Here is a 22,830-nt window from a genome sequence, read left to right on the forward strand (position 1 = left end):
TTTTGGTCTTAAGTTTTTAATCTTTTGGTTCTATATTTATTAGCCATGAAATTTTTTGATGATCAATTTTCTCTATTAAATCAAGTCTAAATCTGCATATTTTGCGTTTTGTGAACATAACTAATCATATTGTCAAAGTAGACGCTTAAAAAATGCTATTTCTGCAAATAGAGGAAAAACTTGCGAAGTGAACGTAAATTCGGAGCAACTTCGGTGTAATAGAACTTAGTTCTTTCTGCATTTTACTGTAATAAATACACAATTTTCTAATAATAGTCATGAACTATTTAGAACTTCAAATAAATTGTTATTCTATCTACCAGAATGGGAAGGGTCGATTGTTACTTGAATCTCAATCTTTCCAGACATTTTCATGTCTTCCGTACGCTCTGGTTTCTCCCCATCCGTGTAAAAGAAAGCAGGGGGTCTCAATTTCACTGCTTCTTGCATATTTCTCTCCATAACTTGCGGATGATTCCACCAGTTCTTCAAGGTACAATTTTCAGATGTTATATTTGATTTTTTTACCGAAACAGCCGTACACCACGATAGAGTTTCGCAAGAAATCCTATCGTCACTGGCCGTTAAGGAGAAGAAACTGGAAAAAATTCCATCAATATATTTCCCGAATTGAAAATACATTTCTGTTGGCCAATGGGATGCATACGCAATTGATCCTTGCGACAAATGCAGGTCTACGACAATATCTTCGCCATCAAAATCGTACACGAGCAGCTTCATCACATCACTGTTCTCCATTTTCCCTTGAAGGTTTGGATCTCGGAAGAATCTAGAATGATCTAAATTCCTTATTCCATCGTGAGCAGGAACTGCTGTTCCTTTTTGGAAATACTTGTGGACATCAATACCACAGAACGCGTCTACCCAAAATACTGTTTGCCAATTTTTAGAAGAATGCTGTTGAATGAGATACAGTTCTACTTTGGTCGCTAATCTGAAATTTTCTGCCAGATCACCGCCGTACTTGGACGTGTAGAGTATTATACATTCCTCTTGCATGAAGTTTTTATCTCGTGGACACAGATCACCACACGATCCAGACATGAATCCTTTATCCGAATTGCAAATGTCCCCTCCGTAGAACACGCTGAAAAATTGCTCATCAGTATATTTACGATCAATGTCTTCAAATTTCATATTTTGAACCCGGCTTAAGTTCCAGGAAGAAGTCGCAATGACGTTTTGCAATGAAAACCAACTATTTTCATCGCTAATATGAAACAAAATTTGCTGCACAATTTCCTTGTCATCAAAGAGCAGAAATTTGATTCCGTTAGATCTGGTGCTCTTGATTTTAGTGAAATCGTAATGCCGGAAGGCTGTGTCATGATCAAATTTTTCCGGCAGATTTGCATGTCCGATACTTTCGAATTTCCCCGAGTTGTAAAATGGTCTGAACAAAATTCCACATCCACTTGTGTATGTAAATAGCTTCACAAGTGGAACGTGATAGATTTCAACCACTGCTGCTCCTGATTGGATACTTTCAAAAATATCAGAAAAAGTGACTATTTTATCCCAAAACCAATAATAATCCAACGAGGTCCATTCACTTTCATCGTGTGGATAGAACGCTATTGCGACAACTTGCGAAACCATTAATTCTTGCTCCATATTCAAAGATCTGAACAGTTTATGGTCATAGGGTCTTTTCGACGCAGTATTATAGCCGAAAAAGAAATTTTCCAATGATGAAAAAACTGTTCCGGTAGTATATCGAAAAACAAGCTGCATGTCAATATAATAGTTCAAGGGCTTTCGAATAATCAAGATATAAGACGCTTCATTAGAATATTCTTTTGACAGTGCCTTTTCCGTGGGCGAGTAATGAATACAGCTCGATTTTGTTTGGTTTTCATTGCCATTGCTTTGGCAATGGAAATACTTGATCTTTAAGTATAAATATTTTTCTTTCCTTGGATCAGGTCTCGATGAATTATTATCGCTTTCTAGAATGCTGAAGCGAAACCTTCCGTTGCTATAGCCGAATGAAAAGTTAGCAGATCCACTCGTTTGCGTCAAGGCCCAAGGGTACGAGCTGATGATGTTTTCAGCACGAAACCAATTGGAAAAATGGTTCACGCCTCGGAATCTTACTTCGGCCACCGTTTTATTTCTTCTGTTGAACAGAATAACAATGATTTCCGAGGACTGCGACAATTCATCGTGTATATTTTCGCTAATATAATTTCCCCCGGACAGGTTTTGAAATTCGTTCCCGCCATATAGATTATCGAAAAGATCTTCAAAAGAGTTATTGGAATCCGAGGTGAAAGTAAGCACTCTCTTGAACCAACTAGGGTAGATTTCTAAAAGAAACAACAACACTTGAGTTTTTTGTTTCAACTATGGAAGCAATGCTGGAACATAACTAACTTCATCAGAGTCATGTAACCTATTCATAATTCACAGTCATACACCAAACCATAACGCTCAAGCACACGGTTGCATAAAAAAGGCACATCAAAAATTGAAACGTCGACAATATATTTGTTGACAAATGTAATTTTCTACTTAAATTGCTCATTTATAGGAAACATTTTAAAATTTTGCATATAAACTCAAATTGGTTTGTGAACATATTGAAATTGCAAATTTTCCTTTTTGCGCACACAAAGAATCAAATATGGAATGCAAATGCAATACAATAATTTAATATGTCTTCTGAATATAATGTTCGAGAATTTGTTGAACCACTCAATGGTTTATGTGCCATATATGACCAAGTATGGTTTCCAGAAAAATTTTTCAAATTCGATAGCATTGAAGATGAATTGATTAAAGCGAATCAAATCAGAATACCAGATTAAATCATAATGAGGCAACAAAATGGATCCTTCGAAACTCCATCGACTACAAAAACCTATTGCGATGTAATTGGAACTCCACTGTCTCCTACTTTACTTTAATAATGCCGACGGCGAATACAATATAGGTATAAATCAGTTTATTAAAAGAACAAGACAAGGCACATATGCAATTATTGTTGCAAAAACAAGACAATGTAAAAGAGATGAAAATTTTTGGATAAGAACAGCAACCTTATATAATATTTTTTGTAGAACAACAGATCTAAGGACCAAAAATAAAAGGAAGGATAAACAAAATCTACACACAATTCCTTGGGAAACGATTAATTGGAGATCGAATTCTGAACTTGCAAAGTTTGTTGCTTATGTAGTAACTGTAACATCCACAAAAAGCTCATCTAAGTGACGAATAAGGGTGTGGGCCACCCTTGGATGAATTCCAGAAGCCTTCTCTACTACTTCTACAAAAATGAAAATCATACATTTTTTAGGATTTTTAGAATTTTTGGTATGATCTCGGTATGAGAACTCATGTATGACCTTGTATGATTTCTAAGAATCATATATGACCTATTATTAATATTAATAATAATGGAATTTAGAGTCAGCACCCAAGGGAAGGAATATTCCCGGAGTTTCAGTTTCGCCAAAGAGTTTATTTCAGTTTAATAAGATTTCTGCAAAGTGCACAAAGAAAATCTCAATGTGCACACATTCTCGTGATCGTAATATTCGGTAAAGAAATTTGTTTAGACTTCTGTTATATTTTTCTTTCTGCTTGCGGCTGGTTTAGAGTTGACACTTTGACTAACTGTTCGACCAATGAGGTTCGCAAGATAGACGCCTCTCGCCCAGAAGTTGCTCTCCTGTTTCTGTTCCGAGAAATTCCTGGTCTTGAAACGTCTAGTATCTCCCCTTCTTGTGTTCTGGTCATGCTGTTCGGTAACCTGCATGAAATTTCGCCATTCAATGTATCGGTCACTGACAATGTCCAGAAAAAACAAAAGCACATGAAGCTCATGATAGAGCGATAGAGGAAGGATATCTAGCCTGAGAAATCTGTCTTTGTATGTCTGTTGTCCAGTGGATGAGATCAATTTCGTAGCTTTCATCTGGATTGCTTCAACTTTCTTCAGATCTTGATACTTGGTTTTCATAGAACTGACCCGTACGAGAGGATTGGTACGATATAGCTCCGATAGATTTTTCTGAGCTTGCGAGGCTGTTCCTCTTGCAAGGTTCCTTTTGGTGAAGAAAGCTTTCAACGCCTTTTTCGCATCAGCTGTTGGAGTTTGCTGTCCAGGCGAGATCCATGTGGATCATGATTCAAAGCTCCTTCTCCTTTTCTGGCTTTCCAAGCTTCCATCCATTTATCGTAACCTTCGTTTCTCCATTTATACAGGACTTTGCATTTTCTGATATTAAGTTTCACCTAATTTTCAGTGCACCATTTCCAGACTTTAACAGCATCGATTTGATTTGCATGATGTTGGTGCCAACAATTTTATAGTCGTCAGCATAGCCATAGCAATCAGATACTACGCATTGAGGCAGATCTGTGATGAAAAGAACGAAAGGAAGGGGTCCTAGTACTGAGCCTTGTGGCACTCCACTTGGAACATCGAGCTCAGATGACACTGCGTTTCCTATTCGTACTCTTTGTTTCCGTCCCTGCAGGTAGCTCTCAATCAGCTCCAGAGCTCCAAAGGTTTATCCAACTTTATCAAAGGTTTTTTAAAAGTCCAAATAGGTTGTTGCAAGAGTGTCTGCGTCCAGATTGTCAAAGAGTGCTCTTAGATAGAGAATCATTTGCGTGACTGTTGATTTTTGTTTCGTGAAGCCGTACTGTTCAGGACGTATAACACTCCCAACTGCGCTGTATAGTTTGTCGAAAATCAGGGACTCCAGAACTTTAGAGACACAAGCTAAGAGGGAGATGAGGCGATAATTGGAGATACATTGTTTGTCTCCGTCCTTGTAACGCGGACTGATATTGCTAGTTTTCCATTCGGCTGGAAACCTGTGCTTATTCGTGATTGTGTTGAAAACAAGCTTGAGAGATCGAGCTGGTCGTTTGAGAGGCAGTTTCCATCTGGGTCTTTAGCATTCCCAAGGTGCAGATTTTTGAGAGCTGTTTCGACCTCCGTTTGTGAAATGCAGTATACCCGGTCAAAGCAGTACATATAACAGAAAATACCGGGTCAATGAATCAAATGACATAGCTTTGCAAACTGTAGCCAAACTTTTTAGAGTATTTTTAGGCGCGTAACGACAAAAAGCGCTTTTATTGCAGGAAAAGAAGGCTCTTTAATTTACGACAAAAAGTTTTCCTACGTCAAAAAATTACGTTCACTTTTAGAAGCGGTTAAAAAGTTTTGCTTAGATCAATACGTAGAGATACCCACGGGTTTTGTCATGCAACAAACCGCCATTTTTGAATCTTCTGCTGGACGTCACGTCGCTGGAACTTACAATGATTGATCAAAAACCTTCTCTGGGACAAGGAGACCACGCTTTGCTTAAGGCCATGTCCAGGGATTAGACAACATGTCGGAATGAATTCGGTTGCAAAACAATGAAACAATAATTTGAAATGCAAACGCAACTGAACGGAACGCAATTTAAGCAATCTACGAGTCTATAAAAATGAGTCAACACGTTCTCGTGACGAAAATCAAATTAAACCGCAAACACAATATCCCACAAGAAATAACAGAGGTACTTGCTGAAAAAAAGCAGATGTGGAAGATGTCTACTAAAAACTAGATCCATAACAACTACAGAAATTATGCAATTTGAAAAAGCAAAGAAAGAATAATCACGTGTACCATCACTTTTCAGCATTAACAAGAAATCGGAAAATGCGCAAAGACACAACCGAAAAAAAGTTTTGTTGGTCTTCACAAATCAGACTCCTGAAGTTTGAGATTTTGGCAAACAGCATGTACCGAAATATGGGACGATCTATGCTTCAATGCGGAGTTAGTTCTGAAACAATCAAAAGCGCTGGACATAAATGAGTTCATGGATCCCGAAAACTTGAACCCACGATTTTTTTTAAAAAACGCAAAACGGATACGCTTTGACACAGAATTTCATGCTCCAGACAAACATCAATAACTACACAAATTTCAGCCTGACTTCATTATATAGCACGATCATCGAGTAAAATAATAGGAAACCTAAACTTCAGTTACTGTCATGAAGCAGCCTAATACCGAACAGCCGATATCCTTTTATGACAGATTGTTCAAAAAATGGCAGCCATGGATGATTTGAGTCAAGAGCCGAAAATAGTAATAAAATCGACATCGTATAGATAGTAGTAGTAGTAGTAGTTTAGGCTTCAGTGTCGTGGCACTAGGGTTGACATCCCTTTATTGGCTGGCTAATTTGACCTACTGTACTGGATTGCAGTTGTTGCAGTTGCACAAAAAGGTCCACGTACAAGAATTGGCTTCAGAATACTGTCTAGAGAAATAATTCGTATAATTCGGTTAATCGTTTTTTGCTTAAGCTTTCAATAGCTAAATTTGTGGTTTTACAGATAATATTCAAAAGTTGACTAGAATGCTTCCAGAAATTTTCATCTGCTTTTTCGTTCTTGTTTGATTAATGTTTATCAGCTCAAATTGTCTGGTATTTGGTTGATCATCACAGTTTTGGTTTCTATTGATCGGAATATTGATACTGTAATTTCCTGAGAGAAAAGCAATTAAGAGAATATTGATATTGTAATTTCCTGAGAAAAGCAATTAAGAGAAGTAGATCGTGTAGTTCTATATATAAGGAGAGAGGAAGTAAATTGAGCTTTCCAAGCCTCTTCTTGTAATTCAGTTCCCAGTTGTTTAGGATCCAACTGGTAGCTTTCTTTTGAGCGCGCTCAATTTCTTTCGTCTCCGTTTTGTTAGCGAACCAGGCTTGAGTTGCATATGTAACAATTGGTACGACATATCCTGCGTACGCATTGAGTATTGAGCTTAGTTTCGTGGACGTTGAAGTGTTTAATTTTATGAAGTAGAACGCTTTCAGTGCCTTTGAGCACCTTTTTTCGACATTAGGTTTCCAGTTCAGCTTTGGCGCCATTGTAATGCCTAGATCTTTTTGCTCGCTCTCGTAAAGTAAAGTTTTGTTGTTTAAACTTAACTTGGGAACGTCTTGACTTTTGATTGGCAAGATATAACACTTATTTTCATTTAATGTCATTTTATTGTGTAAACAGCATTCTTCTATTTGTTTTATATCGTATTGCATGTTTTCACTATTCGGTGCAACGAGCTTGAAATCTTCTCCATAACCAAAGGTTTCACAATTAGATACTTGTAGAGGAAGATCGTTAACAAAAATGATGAATAGAAGTGGACCTAGTAGTGATCCTTTTGGATCACCACTTGTTACTTGCCCTGTTTCAGAGTTAGAACCATCAAGCTTTACGTATTGTTTTCTTTTACTTAAGTAGCTGGCAATAATCTTCAAGAAGTTACCGCCAATGCCTAGCATTTCATTTTTCTGTAGCAAGATGTCATGTGGAACGCTATCGAAGGCTTTTTTGAAGTCCAGATACAGAACCAAAAATTCTTGTTCATTTCCATCAAATTTATTGTAAAGATGATTTAGGAACAGCAACATCTGTGTTACCACCGACCTGTGTCTTCGAAATCCATGTTGTGCATTGTGTAGTGTCGTTTTTACAATGTCATATAGTTCGTTAAATATAACTTTTTCGAAAACTTTTGATGTGTTGCAGAGAAGGCTTATAGGTCTGAATTGTTTCATGTCTGCTCTGTCTTCGTCTTTGAAGACGGGAATAACTTCACTTATTTTCCAAAACGATGGAAAATAACCTTTTGACAGCGCATTCCAACTGGCCTCTGACAGCCTTCCACATCAAAGTTTACTATGAAATCATGTCAAATACGACACTCAAGTTAAAACCTTTAAATGGTACGACATATCCTGCGTACGCATTGAATTTTGAGCTTAGTTTCGTGGACGTTGAAGTGTTTCGTTTTATGAAGTAAAACGCTTTCAGTGCCTTTGAGCACCTTTTTTCGACATTAGGTTTCCAGTTCAGCTTTGGCGCCATTTTAATGCCTAGATCTTTTTGCTCGCTCTGATAAAGTAAAGTTTTGTTGTTTAAATTTAACTTGGGAACGTCTTGACTTTTGATTGGCAAGATATAATACTTATTTTCATTTAATGTCATTTTATTGTTTAAAGAGCATTCTTCTATTTGTTTTATATCGTATTGCATGTTTTCACTATTCGTTGCAACGAGCTTGAAATCTTCTGCATAACCAAAGGTTTCACAATTAGATACTTGTAGAGGAAGATCGTTAACAAAAATGATGAATAGAAGTGGACCTAGTAGTGATCCTTGTGGATCACCACTTGTTACTTGCCCTGTTTCAGAGTTAAAACCATTAAGCTTTACGTATTGTTTTCTTTTACTTAAGTAGCTGGCAATAATTTTCAAGAAGTTACCGCCAATGCCTAGCATTTCAATTTTCTGTAGCAAGATGTCATGTGGAACGCCATCGAAGGCTTTTTTGAAGTCCAGATACAGAACCAAAAATTCTTGTTCATTTCCATCAAATTTATTGTAAAGATGATTTAGGAACAGCAACATCTGTGTTACCACCGACCCGTGTCTTCGAAATCCATATTGTGCATTGTGTAGTGTCGTTTTTACAATGTCATATAGTTCGTTAAATATTACTTTTTCGAAAACTTTTGATGTGTTGCAGAGAAGGCTTATAGGTCTGAATTGTTTCACGTCTGCTCTGTCTTCGTCTTTGAAGACGGGAATAACTTCACTTATTTTCCAAAACGATGGAAAATAACCTTTTGACAGCGCATTCCAACTGGCCTCTGACAGCCTTCCACATCAAAGTTTACTAGGAAATTATGTCAAATACGACACTCAAGTTAAAACCTTTAAATGGAATTGAGACTCCCTCTTCAACAGAGACATTTTGTAATTAGTAACGTTAATTGATATGGGCACTAGTTAACAAAATTCTTTAGCGTGCATTCATAAGATCTGTGCTTTTCATTGTTGTTTCAATTTGAAAGGTTAAATGTATCTAGAAATTTTGTGTTTTTGTTGATGATGTCAAGTTATAACGGACATTATTGAGTGAAACAGTTACAGCGCAACTCCAGAAAAACTTATTTGCCATGTAAAAAAAAAATGCTGGTCTCTAGAATTTCAATTTGCCAAGTGCCACCACTTAAAGATAACAAGATGTAAAGGACGAGCGATACTTAGTCAACAAACGTCAAAAAAGCCCCGATAAATGTACAAAATAAAAAAAAATTGAAGTAAACGTCTACTGTTAATATTTTTTCAGTGAGCGTATTACGAAAACCTAAAACACTGAAAATTTAAATCTATCTATTCTTCTATCTCAACAATCTGTTGTATAAGTAAATTCATTAATAAAAAAGCGAAATCATTATTGGCGACCAAAAATTAACTAACAAACGTTATAAGACTTGCTCAACAAAAATTTAAGCAAATTCGGCCATTTTCCATTGCTTAACATGTAGTCAGTGCAAGCACCTTACAAAAAAATGTACTGGCATGTCCCAAGGCTATTATTGTCATCAGTAGTATTATGCAAAATGTTCTCCTAATATGCCAAATGTGCCTAGAGAGCTAATAGAGAAGAACAAGCTACTTGATGTTATTGTTAGTTCGAGGACTGACAAAACCATCAGAGAAATTAAACAGGAAGTTGTTGAAATAAGAGGGGAAGCAAAGTTAACTGGGAACCAACTCAAACAGACAGAAAAAGCTATTAAAATCAAAAGTGTACAACCCTCACCAGCAGTAAGGAAACCTGTATATGCTCCACGAACAAAACAAAAAATTTTGAAAGAGGAAAACTATGATGGTACTCGATTCACAGGTAGCCCTGAACTAATCTCCACTAATAGTAGAATTAGATACGAACACGATTTAAAAGAGGTGAAAACTATCGCAAAACATTTTACAGTCACGTGCAATGTTACAGATTTAAAGCGATCAGGCAAATATCAGGAAGGAAAAAGTCGAACATTGGTCGCTAAAATAGAGTGACTATGCAAAAAGGCTGATTCTACTCTCGCTTGCAAAAATGAAAGATTGCATTAAACCAGTTTATATGAGTAAAAACTTCAACATATGTGAAAAATCTATCGAGAACGAGATTCTCCGAACAGGGAGAGAAATGATCAAAACAGGAACAAATCCTACAAAACTTATATTTGTCTACTCGTATTCCAGATAGAAGTCAACACTGTATGAAGAAATATCCAATTGAATGAAAATGCCCCAAATTCAAACGAATGACTATTACACGCAGAATTGAAAATTTTAACCAATAGGATACGAAGCCTAATTGATCTGAAACGGATAAGTAAGTTTGCAAACTGTGTCAATTGAAAACGATCTAGATATCTGCCTAACAGAAACCTGGCTCACTAGTGATATCACGGACGAAGCCCTCTTCCTTAAAGACTACATGATTCTTAAGAGAGACAGAAAAGGCGACCCGCACAAAACTAAACACGGGGAGTCCTCATTGCCGTACGTAAAATACCTCATGAAGGGGCTACTTTGAATACTGAAAATGAATACGTTGTTATCAATTTTAAGACAAATGGTGTCTCAATATCGATTTGCTACTTCTACAACCCTCCAAAAAACAGTCATACAGATGGTAGTCGGAGTCCTTGATCTGCTTATCCAATCAACTGAATCAATATGCTAAAACGGAAAACAGCAACTCGATATTTATCACAGGGGGCTTTAATTTTGACAACCCAGTGTAGGAAACTGTAATTTCTAACAATGAGCAGGAAAACACGGTACCCGAGAGCCTGGGTAACCATTATTTCATGGAAAATCTTAGACAAAAATATAAAAATCAACTAGATATTTTCCTCGTTAAAATTTCCAGCAACGAGATTAACTGTTCAGAAGTGACTGCACTTAACAGATCATTCAGATGTGTTTATGAAGCTTGTAAAAAAGTTTTACAACTACATGAAAATATTTTTAGATGTAAAAGACAAAATGATGCTTTCATTAAAGTCTGCTCGAACACGCTAAACGCAATCACAGCTCAAAATCGAAGATGGTTAAAGACGAAGACAGAGCAGACGCGAAACAATACAGACCTATAAACCTTCTCTGCAACGCAACACATCAAAGGTTTTCGAAAAAGTTATATTTAACGAACTATATGACATTGTAAAAACGACACTACACAATGCACAACATGGATTTCGAAGACACAGGTGGGTGATAACGCAGAGGGTGTTGATCCTAAATCATCTTTACAACAATTTTGACGGTAATGAAGAAGAACTCTTGGTTATGTATATGGACATCAAAAAAGCCTTCTATAGCGTTCCACATGACATCTTATCAGGAAAATTGAAATGCATGGCAATGTTGGTAATCTCATGAAAATTATTGCCAGCTATTTAAGTAAATGAAAACATTATGTAAACCTTAATGATTTTCACTCTGAAACAGTGCTGGTAACAAGTGATTTTCCCACAAGGAACACTACTTCGTCCAGGTCTATTCATCATTTTTGCTAACGATCTTCCTCTAAAAGTAACCCGGGGTTAAGGCAGACGATTTCAAGATTATTGCAACGAGCAGTGGAAACTTGCAAGACAATAAAAATCAAATAGAAGAATGGTGTTTAAACATTAAAATGACATAAATTGAAAATTAGTGTTCTATCTTGCCAGTCAAAAGACAAGGCAAACCCAATTTAAGTTTAAACAGCAAAACTTTACCAGAGTGAACAAACAGATTTTCACATTACAATAGCGCCAAAGCTCAACTGGAAACCTAATAACGAAAGAAGGTGCTCAGAGGCAATGAAAGCGTTCTACTTCTTAAAAAAACACATCAGCGTCCACGAAAGAAACACTTCATCGTCCACAAATCTAAGTCCGAAACTCAATGCGTACGCAGAATATGTGATAGCTATTGTTAAATATGCAACTCATGCCTGGTTTGCTAACAAAACGGAGACGAAAGAAACTGAGCGCGGTCAAAAGAAAGCCATCAGTTGGATTCTAAGCAACTGGGAACTGAATTACAAGAAAAAGTTTGGAAAACTCATTTTCCACGTTCCTTATATATAGAGCTACGTGATCTATTGCTCTTAATTGCTTTTCTCTCGGGAAATTACAATGTCAACATTTCGATCACTAAAAACGAAAACTGTGATGATAAACCAAATACCAGACAATTTGAGCTAATAATCATCTATCAGAAAAAAATAAAAAAGGCAGATGAAATATTTTGGAGGTGTTCTAGTCAACTTTTAAGTATTATTCGGAAAGTTACAAATTTAGTTATTGAAAGCTTAAACAAAAAACGATTAACAGAATTATACTGGAATAATTCCTTTAGACATTACTCTGAAGCCAATTCTTGTACGTGGACCTTTGCAACTGCGACAACTGCATCCCTGTACAGAACGTCATAAAGGTCGACCAATAAAGGGATGTCAATCCTAGTGCCAGGACACTGAAACCTAAACTACTATTAAATAAAGCTGCAGAGAAGAAATAATTGTCATTTAAAAAATAAATTGAATACAAAAACAAACGTTTTCAAACATTGCGTTCAACTTCGGTTTTAAAAATTAATTGAAATCATTTACAGAGTGTATAAACTTGCCTTTGACTCTAATTCTAAGAAATGAGTTAAAACAACATCGAATCTTTGAATTGTTTACAGTTGAAACAACAATTACATCATTTTATTTACACTTACTACACTAAGATCAATTCAATTTTTATTCCAGAATTATATAGTGCATTGTATAGTGTCGTTTTTACAAGGTCAAATTTGTTTTTAAATATGTATTTTTTAAAAATTTGCAGAGGGCCTATAGGTCTGTATTCCTTCACGTCTGTTCTGTCTTCGTCTTCAAAGACGAGATTAACTTCACTTATTTTACAAAACGAGGGAAAAAAACTTTTTTAGCGCAGCCTTAAACACTATCAGTAAGGATTTCAAGAGTGCTGGCAAGTTTTTGAGCGCAAGATTACCTCTGTTGTCTGGGCCACGTGCTTTACTAGCTTCAAGTTTCGGTAGGATTTGTAAAAATTTTTGTTTCACTTATGTTCACAAGGTTATAAAGTATTTTCGCGAAGGTTCGATTTTCAAAAACTTGACTACTTTTTAGAAAACACTAACATAAAAGTCGCTGAAAACCTTTTTTTATGTGCATTGTCAATCCATTTTTCATCGTCGTATTTCATTGTCTCGGGAAATCCAATACTTTTATGGATGCATTACAAAGATTTTTGTAGATTTGAAATTTTTCTACCGCGAAAAACTTTTTCTTCAAATTCAGCTGGGAATTCAAATACTTTTTTTGTAATTGACTTTTTTTTCTATTCAGTTTTAAAAATTTCGCCAGACTTGAATTTTTCAAAATCTTTTCAATGTAGTGATAGTTTTAGTTAAGCGTGATGCTTCTTTTTATCCCAGGGCAGGAGATTCGCCCTGTGTTCAGTTGTCTTTGGACAGTTTCTTGCCAAAACAATTTTCAATCCATTTGTACCATTGCTTTATAAGTACGTCTACGTTACTGTAGAAGTAAGGGTTAAAAGTATTTTCAGCTGTGATTGCGTTTAGCGTGTTTGAGCCGACTTTATTGAAAGCATCATTTTGTCTTTTACATCTAAAAATAATTTTATGTGGTAGTTTTAAAACTTTTTTACGAGCTTTATAAACTGATCTGAAAGATCTGTTAAGTGCGGTCACTTCTGAACAGTTAATCTCGTCGCTGGAAATATTAACGAGGAAAATATCTAGTTGATTCTTATCTTTTTGTCTAAGATTTTCCTTGAAATCATGTTTACCTAGGCTCTCGAGTACAGTGTTTTCCTGCTCATTGTTAGAAATTACAGTTTCCTACTTTGGGTTGTCAAAATTAAAGTCACCTGTCATAAAAATGGAGTTGCTGTTTTCCGTTTTAGCATATTGATTCAGTTGATTGGATAAGCAGATCAAGGATTTTGACTACCATCTGTTTGACTGTTTTATGGAGGGTTGTATAAGTAGCAAATCAATATTGAGACATCATTTGTCTTAACATTGATAGCAACGCATTCGTTTTCAGAATTCAAAGTAACCATCTCATGAGGTATTTTTCGTACGGCAACGAGGACTCCCCCGTGTTTAGTTTTTTGCGGGTCGCTTTTTCTGTCTCTCCTTTGAATCGTATAGTCTTTAAGGAAAAGAGCTTCGTCCGTGATATCACCAGTGAGCCAGGTTTCTGTTAAGCAAATACCTAGATCATTTTCAATTGACGAACAGTGTGCAAACTTGGTTCTCCGTTTTAGAGTTAAAATTTTCGATTCTGCGTGTAATAATCATTTGTTTGAAAATATGGCATTTTAATTCATTTGGATATTTTTTTGCTTTCTGTTGACTTCTATCTGGGATACGAGTATACAAATATAAGTTTTTTAGAATTTGTTCCTGTTTTGATCATTTCTTTCCTTGTCTGGAGAATCTCGTTTTCGATGGTTTTTTCGCTTGCGTTGAGTTCTTTACTCGTAAAAACTGATTTGCCGTAACCTTTCATTTTTGAAAGCGAGAGTAGAATTAGACTTTTGCCTTTTTGCATAGTCACTGTCTATATTAGCGACCAATGTTCCATTTTTTCCTTCGTCATATTTGCCTAATCGTTTCAAATCTGTGACATTGCAGTTGACTCTGAGATATTTTGCGATAGCTGTCACCTCTTTTAAATCGTGTTTGTATCTGTCTCTACTATTTGTGGAGATTAGTTCAGGGACGCCTCTGAATCGAATACCATCATAGTATTCCTTTTTCAGAATTTTTCGTTGTGTTCGTGATGCATATACAGGTTTTCTTACTTCTGGTGAGGGTTGTACACTTTTAATTTTAATAGCACTTTTAATATCTTTGAGTTGGTTCCAATTAGTTTCCCTTTTATTTTTACAATTTCCTGATTATACTCTCTGATGTCTTCGTTAGTCCTCGAACTTACAATTACATCAAGTACCTTGTTCTTCTTTTTTAGCTCTCTAGGCACATTTGGCATATTAGGAGAACATTTTTCATAATGCTACTGATGCCAATAGCCTTGGGTTATGCCAGTAATTTTTGTAAGGTGCATGCACTCACTACATGTTACGCAATTGAAAATGGCCGAATTTGCTCCAATCTTTGTTGAGCAAGTCTTACAACGTTTGTTAGTTAATTTTTGGTCGACACTAATGATTTCGCTTTTTTTATTAAAAAATTTACAAAGATTGCTGAGATAGAAGGATAGATAGTTTTAACTTTTCATTGTTTTAGGTTTTCGTAATACACCCACTGAAAAAAAATCAACAGTGGAGGCTTACTTCGATGTCTTTTTCATTTTGAACACTTCTCGGGGCTTTATTGACGTTTGTTGAGTAAGTATCGCTCGTCCTGTACATCTTCTTGTTATCTTTAAGTGGTGCCACTAGGCAAATTGGAATTCTAGAGACCAGCATCTTTTCATTTACAAAGCAAAAAAAGTTTTTCTGGAGTTGCGCTGTAACTTTGTCTCTCAATAATGTCCGTTATAACTTGACATCATCAACAAATCATAAAATTTCAAGACACATTCAAATTTTCAAATTGAAACAACAATGAAAAGCACGGATCTTATGAATGCACGCTAAAAAATTTACTTTTAAATAGTGCCCGTATCAAGTAACTTTACTAATTACAAAATGGCTCTGTTGAATAGGTAGTCTCAAATCCATTTAATGGTTTTAACTTGAATGTCGTATTTGACTTGATTTCCAAGTAAACTTTGATGTGGAACGCTGTCAAAAGCTATTTGGAATGCGATCTAGACGAATAATTTACGCCATGATCTTGCTACATAATGAAGTCACGCTGAAATTTGTGTAGTTATTCATGCTTGTCTGGAGCTTGAAATTCTGTGTCAAAGCGTTTCCGTTTTGCGTTTTATAAAAAAAACCATGTGTTTAAGTTTTCGGGATCCATGAACTCATTTATGTCCAGCGCTTTTGATTGTTTCAGAACTAACTCCGCATTGAAGCATAGATCGTCCCATATTTCGGTAATTTTTTGACGTAGGAAAAATGTTTGTCATAACTTATCGAGCAATTCGATGCGAATCGATGCTGTTAAAGTCTGGAAACGGTGCACTGAAAATTTGATGAAACTTAATATCAGCAAATGCAAAGTCCTCTGTATAAATGGAGAAACGAAGGTTACAATAAATGGATGGAAGCTTGGAAAGCCAGAAAAGGAGAAGGAGCTTGGAATCATGATCCACATGGATCTCGCCTGGACTGCAAACGCCAGCAGCCGATGCGAAAATGCGGTGAAGGTTTTCTTCAACAAATGGAACCTTGCAAGAGGAACAGACTTGTCAGCTAAGAAAAATCTATATTGGAGCTATATCGTACCAATCCTCTCGTACGGGTCAGTTCTATGAAAACCAAACGTCAAGATCTGAAGAAAGTTGAAGCAATCCAGATGAAAGCTACAAAATTGATCTCATCCACTGGACAACTGACATACAAAGACAGATTTCGCAGGCTAGATATCCTTCCTCTATCGCTCTATCATGAGTTTCATGTGCTGTTGTTATTTCTGGACACTGTCAGTGACAGATACAAAATTGAATGGCAAAATTTCATACAGGCTACCGAATAGCATGACCAGAACACAAGAATGGGAGATACTAGACGTTTCAAGACCAGAAAATTCTCCGGACAGAAACAAGAGAGCAACTTCTGGACGGGAGGCGTCTACCTTGCGAACCTCATTGGTCGAATAAATGGTCAAAGTGTCAACTCTAAACCAGCCGCAAGCAGAAAGAAAAAGATAAGAGAAGTCTACACAAATTTCTTCACCGAATATTACGATCCTGAGAATGTGTGCACATTGAGATTGTCTTGTCTTTGTGCAATTTGCAAAAATCTTATTAAACTGAAATAAACTCTTTGGCAAAACTGAAACTACGGAAATATTCCTTCCCTTGGGTGCTAACTCTAAATTCCATTATTATTAGTATTGTTATTATTATTAATATTAAATCATATATGATTCTTAGTAATCATTCAAGGTCATATATGAGATCTCCGAAATCATGCCAAGATCATACAAAAAATTTCAAATCCAGAAAAATGTATAATTTTCATTTAAGTAGAAGTAGTAGAGAAGGCTTCTGGAATTCATCCGAGGTGGCCCACACGCTTATTCGTCAGTTAGATGAGCTTTGTTTGGATGTCACAGTTGGTACATAAGCAACAAACTCTCCAGGTTCAGTAGTCGACCTCCATAAACTGTTTCTTAAAGAATTGTGTGTAGATTTTGGTCATCTTTCCTTTTCTTTGCGGTCTGCTCCTTAGATTTGTTGTTCTACAATCTCTTTTATATAGTCTTGTTTTTGCAACAATATCTTTATTTGTGCCTTGTCTTGTTCTTTGATTTGTTTTGTACTTAATAAATTGATTTATATTGTTGTTGTGTTCGCCGTCGGCAATATTACAGTAAAGTAAGGGACAGAGTTCGAAGTACATCGCAATAGGTAGAATATTAAGAATTAGAAGCCTGTTTTTGTAGTCGGTGGAGTTTCGAAGGATCCATTTTGTTGCTTTATTATGATTTAATTTTCCTGGAAACCATACTAGGTCATATATGGCACCTGGAAACCATTGAGTGGTGCCACAAATTTTCGAACAATATAGTCAGAAGACCATAAATTAGTTTATTGCATTTGCACTCCACATTTTATTCTTCGTGTGCGCAAAAAAGAAAATTTGCAATTTCAACATGTTCACAAAACCAATTTGATTTTATACGCAAAAATTTTTAAAAATCTTTCCTATAATTGATCAATTATAGTTATTAACTGGCATCAGAGAATATCAAAACTTTTGTTAACTATTTGAACCATCTGTTTTACTTAGTGCCCAATTTTGCCAATGATATTGTACGATAGGGTCTTTTGACGGATCACAAAGTGATGCAAGGAAGTCACATAGGTGATGCCTTACCGAAAAAATAAACTTTTTTCCATAGAGTTGATTAGGATAGATTGCTGTTGTTTCAACATGCGCAACTATCAAGGATATTTGCATAAATTTTATTCAAAATGCTTTGTTAGAATCTCGATGACTATGCAATCGAGTGTTTGAGCCACCCAAGACGTCTAATTCGAAAGCAAGTTGGCAGAATTACGCCACCTGTCATTATAATGGAGGCAAAAAACCAAATGTGGCTGTTATGGAAAAAGTCTTCTCGTCTAATTGTTAATATCTTAAGACCTCATTGGCAGTTCAAAAATTTTAAGAGATTACTGGGCCGTCTACCTAATTGTATTTTGCTGTACATAATTTGTAAAAAAAGAGCAACACAATTTACTAAGATTCAGTTAGATCGATTGGTTACATAATAGTACTAGAGTCCCGAAGCTACAATAAGATGAAACACAACAGAATCTCTGAATTGTGGCCCAGAAATCTACTTTGTTGCACAAGTCGAATGAAGTGTTCTTCAGTTTTTGTAATTGATATTACTGTTCAGATGATATGTTGAGTCTGACCCCCCACTTGATTGTCTAATATTGCTTCATTTTTTAAGGAGAATTCTTTTCAGAGGCATAATCAAATAAAGCGTTCTCAGTTTTTGCAGTGGATGTTGTAGATGTTACGGAATTAAGAGAATGAACTTAATTTTAGTGAAAGATTTTCAACAATTAATCATTTTGTGATTCTTTCTTCAATTCACTTTTAACTCTTTCAAATATGGCTTATCAAATGATGCACACACACAATTTCGTACTGTCTGGTCGATTGAATTGAGGTTTTCAGCAGTCAATTTCTGTGTAAAATTTTAATCTAGTCAACAAATCCCAAGTCCAGGCGGTGCATGTTTGAATTTAATGAAAAATTGCGGTGAAAATGGGCGCAAAATGTTTTTCTCAACGCAAAACCTTCTTTAACTCGGCGAAGTTTGAAATAACCTCGTTTGCAACTATCCTCGACCAACCAACAGAGATCACCTTGGTGCAGCTTCCTGTCGGATTCGCCTTTCCATTTGTTTCGACTGCTCAAAATTGGCAGATACTCTTTTCAAAATTTTTCCAAGATGAGATTTGAGTAAGCTTGTGTTTGTCGAAAGAGTTTTCGATGATCGACGAAATCCTCTGGGCATGGTAAATATGGTAGACAAATCTTTTTGTTACCAAGCAAGAAATGACTTGAGGTAATAGCGTCTAAATCCTTCACGTCAGAACTGACTGCTGTCATTGGTCTTGCCTTCAATGTTTGCTCAACATGACATATTGTGGTTGAGAGAACGTCTTCCTTAACTGATCGGTTTCCTAAGACTGCATAGGTTGCCTCTTACAACTTTTGACTAGTCGCTCCCACACTCCTCCAACGTGAGGTGCAGCAGCCGGATTGAATTTCCTTTTGATCCCTTGTTCAATCCAAGGTTCTTCAACTCTTTCTTGGTTCCATGCTGCGACATACTCTTTGAACTCTCGATCTGCTCCAAGGAATTTTGACCCGATGTCACTATTCATTGTTACCGGTTTGCCTCATTGAGATATGAACCGCATAATTGCAATCAGAAAACTGTCAGTATCCAACTTTCGGACTATCGTTATATGCACTGCTCAAACTATCAGACTTGTGAACAAACAATACCATCGTTTTTCATTTCTGCTCCCAATTTTTACAGCAAAAGTGCCAAAGTAGTCTACTCCAACATTTGCAAAAGATCCATTTTTTATTTGAATCATCCAGCTTTTCTGTGATAGTTCAGCCATGATTGGAGCCTTTGCCTGTGCTCTGCCTTTTCGGCACGTGATACAATAATTCTTTATTGAACGCAAAGCATTTGTTACGCCAATAATCCCGTATCGTTGCTGAACAGTGTTTGTGACATGTTCAGTCCCTTCATGGTTGTTTTCCTCGTGCTCGTTACGCAAGAATAATTCTAAAACGTGATTTTTCCAATGTAACAATATTGTATGCTTTGCATTAAAACCAAAAAAACCCCTTTTGTCAATAAAGGGTAAAAACTGCAGAAAATTGCTGTTTTTGGACTTTCCTTTTCAGCCTTGAGAGATTTGTCACTGACATGACTTCTTTTGTCGAAAACGAACGGAAGTGATTTTCGACACGAGCCACACAACACAAATTACAATCATACAAAACACTCGCAATCAAAGGAAACTAATATATTTAATCTAAATCAAATTAACCAACAACATTTTTTAATAGCACTTTCGAACGCTAACCCCCACCCAAATTAAGATGTTTTGATAACATATTTTGACGCCCAACCACATCAGGCAACGAATTCAACCCCTGAAAAAGCTAAGTATTAATCTAAAAAATTGATTGAAATGGGAAACAATTGATCTGCACCATGAGATTTTTTGATGTTTCAGTATCCAAAGATTTAGAAATTTTACAAAAACAGTCCAAATGTAACAGCAAGAGGGTTCGCAAAACATCACAACAGACTGAAAGCAGATCCAAAAGACCAAAAGACAGTCCTTAAAAATTTATCTTATTATTTACCCGCGCGCTCTGTTTGGTTTTGGGGTTTTACCCGCCCCAAATCCCCCCAGGTTGGTTGCCTTCCCAACCCCCCGCGCTTTCTTTGCTTTCAGTTTTTGGGGTTTTACCCGCCCCAAATCCCTCCAGGTTGGTTGCCTTCCCAACCCCCCGTGCTTTCTTTGCTTTCGGTTTTTGGGATTTTACCCGCCCCAAATCCCCCCAGGTTGGTAGCCTCCCCAACCCCCCGCGCTTTCTTTGCTTTCGGTTTTTGGGGTTTTAACCGCCCCAAATTCCCCCAGGTTGGTTGCCTTCCCAACCCCCCGCGCTTTCTTTGCTTTCGGTTTTTGGGGTTTTACCCGCCCCAAATCCCCCCAGGTTGGTTGCCTTCCCAACCCCCCGCGCTTTCTTTGCTTTCGGTTTTTGGGGTTTTACCCGCCCCAAATCCCCCCAGGTTGGTTGCCTTCCCAAACCCCCCGCGCTTTCTTTGCTTTCGGTTTTCGGGGTTTTACCCGCCCCAAATCCCCCCAGGTTGGTTGCCTGCCCAACCCCCTGCGCTTTCTTTGCTTTCGGTTTTTGGGGTTTTACCCGCCCCAAATCCCCCCAGGTTGGTTGCCTCCCCAACCCCCCGCGCTTTCTTTGCTTTCGGTTTTTGGGGTTTTACCCGCCCCAAATCCCCCCAGATTGGTTGCCTTCCCAACCTCCCGCGCTTTCTTTGCTTTCGGTTTTTGGGGTTTTTACCAACCCCAAACCCCACAGGTTGGTTGCCTTCCCAACCCCACGCTCTTTCTTTGCTTTCCAGTTTTGGGGTTTTATCCGCCCCAAACTCCCCGGTCTCCTTTCTCCCATACCACTCACGCTATCTTTGCTTTTCGTCTACTACCCAGCTTGATTACTATCTCAAGTTTTCTGCATTTCACTTATAGGTGTGGACCTATTGGTAAAAAGTCTTACAGGCAGATTGCAAGTATCCAGAAACAGAGTTACCGGTAGTTAGAACTTAGGTATAAGTTGGTACAAGTTGCAGAAGTTAGATAGCAGGTATTAGGTAGGTAAAATTCGGGAGCTTCTAGGTAGGTAAGTTTGGTATAAGTTTGCAGGTAGGTATAAGTAGGTAAAAATTGCAGCAGGTAGGTAGCAGGTATTAGGTAGGTAAAATTTGGGAGCTTCTAGCTAGGTAAGTTTGGTATAAGTTTGCAGGTAGGTAGCAAGTGTTAGTTAGTTGGATTATCAACAATCCTTAATTAGACCTAATTTGTATAAGTTTCAGCAGTTAGGTAGCAGGTAACAGGTAGGCATTTAACAGGTAGGTAACTGGTATATTTAGAAAGACCCAGATAGCGCTGGTAAGTAGCCCTTTGAAAACATTTGTACAAGATAATTGTCAAGCAGTAAGTAATTTGAAGTTAAAATTGTTTTTGCTTATCTGGTGGGAGTTGCATAAACCAAAAACCAAAAACTTTTCTCCAGCAAAGTAAAGAAAACAGTCTACGTTTTAGTAATGGTAGACACTCGGTCAACAGCTAACTCCGAGAGTGACCAGAGAGAAACAACTACCTTGGGAAATCTTCACCAATGTTCCAGTGCTCCAACAGAGAGCCTCTCTGAAGAAAATCCAGAAACACTTCAAGAACAGAAGATGCTCGAATCTTCCAAAACGATGATAACGGACGATATACATTATCACCTTGACTACCTAAACTCCTCGATTGATGAATCAGAAGATGTTGACATACTACAGGAAACAGTTGAAGAGATAAAAGAGAAGCAGCGAAAACTTGAAACCGTAGTGTCTCAATTAATAATCCTGATTGATCCATCAGAACAGAGCAATTGTTCTCGGAAACATAGTCGTCTTAAGATAGAAGTTAAAAAGTGTATCGATAATTTCAAAAAATACGTCAAGGGGAAGTCACAGTTAAATACTGGAGAGGATTTCAGTCTCAGTGTTGGTGCCATCAAAAGACCGAATTGTCCGCCGGACAGCTCTAATTTCCAATTTTCTAACCCAGTTCAATCTGGTCTTGATATCAGCAACCAGGAGCAATATAAAGTTAGTTCATCAGCGCCCGCTGTGAACAACAATGTTAGTTTTTCTGCACCCAGCAGGTTACTATTTGATGCTAACGCCGCTCCATCGTCATTGCTTAACGCACATTCCTTCAATTGGCCCACTCAGAGTATTTTTCCTGAAACAAATCGTAACGCATCAAGCAACAACTTCGATCATCGAGGACTTCTAAACGCGGAAAGTTCAAACCAATGTTCAACCAGCTCAATGACAAAAATCTGTCCCGAAACTGCACGCAGAAACGTTCAATGGCGATCCAATGAAGTAGTAGATAAAATGGTATAGCATTTTCAAAGCAACTATCGACCAGTCACCCATGTCTTCAGCTGAAAAAATGATCCATTTGCAATC

The 22,830-nt window shown here is 37.1% G+C and overlaps 1 protein-coding gene across 1 annotated transcript in view; it reads right to left on the reverse strand.

Annotated features, from left to right (window-relative positions):
• The window catches only part of LOC142352182 (uncharacterized), a 33,456-nt gene continuing 10,626 nt past the window's right edge, over positions 1-22,830 (reverse strand). The window contains exon 2 of the mRNA XM_075404593.1: positions 1-2,330. Within this exon, the coding sequence (XP_075260708.1) occupies positions 313-1,755 (1,443 nt within the window). The 5' untranslated portion in view covers positions 1,756-2,330 and the 3' untranslated portion in view covers positions 1-312. The remainder of the gene's footprint in view (positions 2,331-22,830) is intronic.

This window comes from Convolutriloba macropyga, chromosome 13, assembly GCF_964194025.1.
Source record: "Convolutriloba macropyga chromosome 13, txConMacr16.3, whole genome shotgun sequence".
Lineage (NCBI taxonomy): Eukaryota > Metazoa > Xenacoelomorpha > Acoela > Convolutidae > Convolutriloba > Convolutriloba macropyga.